The sequence below is a fragment of the Limulus polyphemus genome, unplaced genomic scaffold (genome assembly GCF_000517525.1).
Source record: "Limulus polyphemus unplaced genomic scaffold, Limulus_polyphemus-2.1.2 Scaffold4132, whole genome shotgun sequence".
Lineage (NCBI taxonomy): Eukaryota > Metazoa > Arthropoda > Merostomata > Xiphosura > Limulidae > Limulus > Limulus polyphemus.
In genome coordinates this window covers 70,716-78,438 of record NW_013669742.1, presented here as the reverse complement: position 1 = coordinate 78,438, position 7,723 = coordinate 70,716, and the positions used below count along the sequence as shown (strand labels likewise).

The 7,723-nt window shown below is 34.0% G+C and overlaps 1 protein-coding gene across 1 annotated transcript in view; it reads right to left on the bottom strand.

Moving 5' to 3' along the window:
* LOC106470640 (voltage-dependent calcium channel type A subunit alpha-1-like) overlaps positions 1-7,723 on the bottom strand; it is a 96,528-nt gene that overhangs the window by 19,362 nt on the left and 69,443 nt on the right. The window contains exons 13-17 of the mRNA XM_022399266.1: positions 5,741-5,868; positions 4,131-4,243; positions 3,698-3,807; positions 1,834-1,965; positions 1,576-1,648 (exon numbers count right to left, since the gene is read on the bottom strand). Coding sequence (XP_022254974.1) covers positions 1,576-1,648; positions 1,834-1,965; positions 3,698-3,807; positions 4,131-4,243; positions 5,741-5,868 — 556 coding nt within the window. The remainder of the gene's footprint in view (positions 1-1,575; positions 1,649-1,833; positions 1,966-3,697; positions 3,808-4,130; positions 4,244-5,740; positions 5,869-7,723) is intronic.

Below are 7,723 nucleotides of genomic sequence, written 5' to 3'. Positions count from 1 at the left end.
GACGTAAAATCTAGGGTAACTAAAATGAACGATAAACGACGTAAAATTTAGGGTAACTAAAATGAACGATAAACAACGTAAAATTTAGGGTAACTAAAAATGAACGATAAACGACATAAAATTTAGGGTAACTAAAATGAACGATAAACGACATAAAATTTAGGGTAACTAAAATGAACGATAAACGACATAAAATTTAGGGTAACTAAAATGAACGATAAACGACATAAAATTTAGGGTAGCTAAAATGAACGATAAACGACATAAAATTTAGGGTAGCTAAAATGAACGATAAACGACATAAAATTTAGAGTAGCTAAAATGAATGATAAACGACATAAAATTTGACAAGAAACCCCATTTTATTTTTTCTCTTAAATCTGCGCTAGCCGTCCCTAATTTAGCAGTGTAAGACTAAAGGAAAGGCAGTTAGTCATCACCACCCACCGCCAACTCTTGGGCTACTCTTTTCACCAACAAATAGTGGGATTGTCCGTCACATTATAACGCCCCAACGGCTGAAAGGGCGAGTGGGCTATTCTTTTTACCAACGAATAGTGGGATTGTCCGTCACATTATAACGCCCCAACGGCTGAAAGGGCGAGCATGTTTGGTGTGACGGGGATTCGAACCCGCAGATTGCGAGCCGAGCGCCCTTTTAAAATGTCAAGGAAAAACATTGTTATTGGGTCCATCATTTTTTTAATGATGGACTTATTCAAAAAACAATGATTTTTTCGGCTCTAAATTAAGCATTTTCTAATCAACGCACTTTCAGAAACACGGGATTAAAAAAAAAAAACACTGTACTTGAGCTACTTAATGTAAATACTGCTTTTAATTTAATTTTTTTTTAAATTTCTTTGTTAATCAGTCACTATACCAATTTATTTATTTCCTCGATGTGTTTTTGTATCAAAATTAATTAATTTAAAATTGATTACTCTTTCGATTTTGAAATTTTTTTTTTCCTTCTCTGAAACTTTAATTTTCTGATTTAAATAATGAAGTCCTACAAAGAATATTCGAATCACAGTCAGTTAATAAGTCTTAACTTAAACCACTGAACTTAAATAAAACGGCCTTATTGGAAATGATGTAGAATTTTTTGATTATAATATTTCTAGGAAAATGGATTTCCTTAAATTGGTAAATTTAGGCCTATAATGTGTCAACACAAATAATTAAAACGTCTTACTTGAAACACGGTGGACAAAGCAGTAGGAAAAACTGTGTTTCAGGTAAGACTTCCAACACTTTTGCCTACTGCTTTGTCCACTGTGTTTCAGGTAAGACTTCCAACACAGACAAAGCAGTAGGAAAAGTGTTGGAAGTCTTACCTGAAACACAGTGGACAAAGCAGTAGGAAAAGTGTTGGAAGTCTTACCTGAAACACAGTGGACAAAGCAGTAGGAAATCTGTTGGAAGTCTTACCTAAAACACAGTAGACAAAGCAGTAGGAAAAGTGTTGGAAGTCTTACCTGAAACACGGTGGACAAAACAACATAAAAAGTGTTGGAAGTCTTACATGAAACACGGTGGACAAAACAACATAAAAAGTGTTGGAAGTCTTACCTGAAACACGGTGAGCAAAGCAATAGGAAATGTATTGAAATTCGCAGGAGGAGTTCCATCATGGAAGTTGAAGCTGTTAAAGAAATACAAACACCTATAGTAATACATTGTGTCACAGACTAACTAATTATCAGTATGCTTGTTAATTCGATTGTGATCAATAGTTCTTGTTCAAAACAAATCATCCAGTGTGATTTATTATTTGAAATTGTGACACAAATTGGAGGTACCTCACTGAAAAAAAAGGGGCAAACTTACGCTCCACCGAATAGTTGCATTCCTAGGAGAGCGAAGATGAGGATGAAAAGGAAGAGCAAGAAGAGAAGGCTGATGATGGACCGCATGCTACTGAGGAGGGAAATCACTAAATTTCGAAGAGATGACCAGTACCTGCGTAGGAAGAATCGAGTCGTTAAAACTAATATACATACCTAATGTGTGTTGAACTAATGTAACAACTTAGTTCCCCGGATGAAACATAATGATACATACTAAACGTTTTTGTCGCCCTCTTTTGTCTACATATTTATTAGAAAACAAATTTGGAGTACCCGTATGAACATTTCAAATTGAGGCCAATGTTTATACTTTTAGTAGAAACCTTCTTTTATCACAAAAATATGGAGCTTGCTGAAGACTCCATACCAACAGCTGCTCAAAACTGGAAAACATATATCCATTAAATTATAAAATTACAGTTGTTACTAAAAGGACGGAAATGAGGCCTACCAGCTTTGGGTCGACAATTAAATATGTCATAACTTTATTTTGAAAGTTTTTATATTCGAATTAGTATAACTAATATGATTAATTAAACATGATTATGACTTTACTAAGCCTAATTTGATTATGACTTTACTAAGCCTAACTTGATTATGACTTTACTAAGTCTAATTTGATTATGACTTTACTAAGCCTAACTTGATTATGACTTTACTAAGCCTAATTTGATTATGACTTTACTAAGACACACACACACACACACAAACCTCAAATAAGACGCAGTTTTGAGGTAAATTAGGCTTAGTAAAGTCATAATCAAGTTAGGCTTAGTAAAGTCATAATCAAGTTAGACTTACACCAAACTTATAGGTACACTGAATCCGTTAACATTTCTGCATAGTAGACTTCAAACTAGTGATGGTGGGGAGTAGTTTTCTAATAAACAGTATAGATCCTAAACTCTACAGTTCTGTTCAAATGCTGGAACATATAATATCCGTTCACAAAACGTTTGGAGAAACTTCATGAATGATGCGAGTCGTACACGAGTAATTGTTTGCCTCTTTAAAATATGGACTAAGTTATTTTTTTTTACTTTATTTAAAAAACTATAGTTTTAACTAAGGGATCCTGCCAATGCTGGGAGGACGGATGGACTCACCATTTGGATAACACTACTTAGTCTCTAGGTATGAATGAATTAAACAAAATCATAGTGGATACCACGTAGATACAAATACTATGAAAACATAAATAAGACAGTATTATTTACATATAATGCTACACTTGTCAGTTATATTAGCAGACTTACTTATATACATCCTAAACTCGTCAACTATATTAGCAGACTTACTTATGTACATCTTAAACTCGTCAAGTATATTAGCAGACTTACTTATATACATCCTAAACTCGTCAAGTGTATTAGCAGACTTACTTATGTACATCTTAAACTCGTCAACTATATTAGCAGACTTACTTATATACATGCTAAACTCGTCAAGTATATTAACAGACTTACTTTCATACATCCTACACTCGTCAAGTATATTAGCAGACTTACATACATACATTCTAGACTCGTCAAGTGTATTAGCTGACTTACTTATATACATCCTAAACTCGTCAACTATATTAGCAGACTTACTTATATACATGCTAAACTCGTCAAGTATATTAGCAGACTTACATACATACATCCTACACTTGTCAACTATATTAGCAGACTTACTTATATACATCCTAAACTCGTCAAGTATATTAGCAGACTTACTTATATACATCCTACACTTGTCAATTATATTAGCAGACTTACTTATATACATCGTAAACTCGTCAAGTATATTAGCAGACTTACTTTCATACATCCTACACTCGTCACGTACGTTATCAGACTTACTTTGTGACTTTGAATATCCTCAGTAACCTCAACGCTCTGAGAACTGAAAATCCAAAGGACCCTTCCCGAATACTGGACCACACAACCTCAAATATGCTCCCTGCTATGACCTATAACAAAAAACAAAACAACATTTTTTTTATTCCATAGCAACATTTACGGACAGGTATAAAATTGCAATTGTTTGTATTCCACGTTTAATAATAACATCAGAACGTTGTCATCAAAAAAACTTGGAAAAGGTGTTTCAAAACATCGAAATTAGACTACAGAGTGGGGAGAATCCCCACCCCCCATACCAAAAAATTTGGACAGTTTCTTATACACATAAAAATTAAGTGATTTACCTTATCCTTTTCTAGAATATTGAGGTAGTCGGTAGATGCACCCCCCCCCCCCCGATACCCCCTGAGACAACAAAGGCAGTACTTACTACACAGTCGAACTTATTGAAGGATGACTCGAAATAAATGCGGGGGCCTAAAGCGTACATCTTCATAAACATTTCGAATATAAAGAGTCCCAAGAAAACAAATTCAGCCCAATCTGAAAAAAAAAAACAACCAAACAAATGAAACAGTAAAAGGCAGATATTAGAAGCCTTAACACAAAGCGTCACGATGTAGATAAGATAAAATTATCATATATATATATATTAATTTTGTCAATCAGAATTCATAGAAGCAGTTCAATGACATGGTAATTTTGAGGGTATAATACAGATATCTGAATAACAAACATTACTTCTATTTTGACAACACTAAAACAGTGCCGTGCAAACATTTTTACAGTGCCCTTCTCTTTCTGAACATGTGTTTTGTTGCGCCTCCCCCCGCACCCCTTATAAATATATATTTGTGTATATACTGTACACGTCATTTTTAGATGTTCATTGTACTTAATATTTGTACAGTAGTTTATTTAAAACTTCTTTATTTATAAATTTGTACTTTCAGGTATAATTTATGTAGTCATAGTTCCGTTCTCCCCTAGGTGGCGCCTCCCGCATATTATTTTTCACGGGTTTATAATAAGAACCCAAATGAATTTTTATATTTAAGAGTTAAGATAATTTAAAAGAATAACCATCCCTCTCTAAAATATTTAAAATATCAAAACTTTAGACAACAGACAAACCTGATTGTTAAATAAATAACGTAAAACTACACTTTTAAAAAAATCTAACTTTCACATCAAAAGAGAAGTTCTTCTGACATAAAACGAGCACTTGTTGTAAGGACTTTTATTTCTTGTATAACACTTGTTGTAAGGACTTTTATTTCTTGTACAACACTTGTTGTAAGGACTTTTATTTCTTGTACAACACTTGTCGAAAGGACTTTTATTTCTTGTACAACACCTGTTGTAAGGACTTTTATTTCTTGTATAACACTTGTCGAAAGTACTTTTATTTCTTGTACAACAGCTGTTGTAAGGACTTTTATTTCTTGTATAACATTTGTCGAAAGGACTTTTATTTCTTGTACAACACCTGTTGTAAGGACTTTTATTTCTTGTATAACACTTGTTTTAAGGACTTTTATTTCTTGTATAACACTTGTTTTAAGGACTTTTATTTCTTGTACAACACCTGTTGTAAGGACTTTTATTTCTTGTATGACACTTGTCGAAAGTACTTTTATTTCTTGTACAACAGCTGTTGTAAGGACTTTTATTTCTTGTATAACATTTGTCGAAAGGACTTTTATTTCTTGTACAACACCTGTTTTAAGGACTTTTATTTCTTGTATAACACTTGTTTTAAGGACTTTTATTTCTTGTACAACACCTGTTGTAAGGACTTTTATTTCTTGTATAACACTTGTTTTAAGGACTTTTATTTCTTGTATAACACTTGTTTTAAGGACTTTTATTTCTTGTACAACACCTGTTGTAAGGACTTTTATTTCTTGTATAACACTTGTTTTAAGTACTTTTATTTCTTGTACAACACCTGTTGTAAGGACTTTTATTTCTTGTATAACACATGTCATAAGATCAGCTAGTACACCACGTGAAAGGTAAAAACAGATATATACTTACATAAAAAATTCGTCAGCCATTTTGGCTGGTTGTAATGTTCTATGGCGACGCAGACGGTGTTCAAAAACACTAACACAATAACAAACCAGTAAAATACCTGAGTCTTCACAAGATGGCGGATGAAAAATCTAAAAAAAACAAAACAAAATATATTATTACAATAACGTTAAACGGTAGTTACGTTTGAAATAATAACAAAGAATGTACCATTACAACAATAACGTTAAACGTAAGTTGCCTTGGAAACAACCATAGTTACATTGGAAACAATAACAACAACAAAATACTATTGCAATTATGTTAAATAGTAGATACGTTTCAAATAAGATTAAAAAAAAATATTACAGTAACGCTAAATGATTGTTGCTACGAACAGAGTAAACAATAGCTACTATAGTAACGCTAAACGGTAGTTACCTTGGAAACAACAATATAGTTGTGTTAGTAGTGAAACATAACAAATACAGAGAATAATATGTGACCAAATATGACCATAGCCGTGAAACTTTTAAACATATAGTGAAGCTTCCTTTATGATATTGTTGTATCCGATGGTGCAAACCATTGTTGTATTGTTATATTAGTAAAACCACGGTACGAAGTGGATAAAAACTGACTGTGTCCTGTAACTTGCTGCTACTACTATAAACAAAAATATCATTTGCGTTCCATTTTGTGTCTAATTCTTACCATATTACCGAAACAAGACTTTACCAAATACAGCAGTATTTTACGATATATAAGTTTGAAAACTGCCACCTGGTTCTTGAGAGTGTGCAAGAAGGTAGACATTTTAACCTTTCCTCTTAGGTCAACAAAGTAGGCCATTTTCCGTATCGAAGACCGCTTGTAACATCTGTTTAGATATGTTTGTTTGTTCGTTTGTTTTGAATTTCGCGCAAAGCTACACGAAGGCTATCTGCGCTAGCTGTCCCTAATTTAGCAGTGTAAGACTAGGGGGAAGGCAACTAGTCATCACCACCCACCGCCAACTCTTGGGCTACTCTTTTACCAACGAATAGTGGGATTGACCGTCACATTATAACGCCCCCACGGCTGAAAGGGCGAACATGTTTGGTGTGACGGGGATTCGAACCCGCGACCCTCAGATTGCGAGTCAAGCGCCCCCTATCCACCTGGCCATGCCGGGCCGTTTAGATATGAAACAGTAAGTGTATTATTTGACAAGCAAGATATTAACATAACGGTTGGACAATGTATACTGCATTTCGTACGTGTCGTGGTCATCAAATGAAACAACATATTTGTTGTTGTTTGTTATGGGATTTGACCGCCACTTTTATAACGCGCCCAGAGAGTGTGATTTTTGACTCGTATCATTAATATTGTTTTGTAAGTAACGCGAACCATGGAGCCTCTGATCTATAGTCCGGCACGCTAACCACTGGGCGTGATTGGCCCGAACAACAATATTAGCACTAATCTTAAATCATAATTTAAATAGAGTACGTGACATCCGAACCCTCTCTATCAAGACACATGTTTTGTCACTGAGAAATATTCTAGCCACAACAACAACAAATTGTATATTAAATCGTGCGATAAGATAGACGGCAGTGAAGTCAAAACAGATTTAATGAAATTACCTTATTCAACCTGGCGGAGAAACATGAACACTACACGTGACCTTAAATATATCAACCGCGGGTTTAATATGCTTTGTAAATGTGTATATAACAGATGGAAGAAATATACGCTGTAGCGTAGCGATTAAAGACATTTATTCTAGCGACAAAGGAATTTTAATCAAACGATAAAAGCGTTTTAATTTTGTGATAAAGGCGTCTTAGTCTAGTTTTATATTTTATTGATATTACTATGGCTATGTTTACTCATACACTGACTATTCTTGACTCACGATTCTTCTTTGAACGGCTGTCATTGGCTATGTTTACTCATACACTGACTATTCTTGACTCACGATTCTTCTTTGAACGGCTGTCATTGGCTATGTTTACTCAT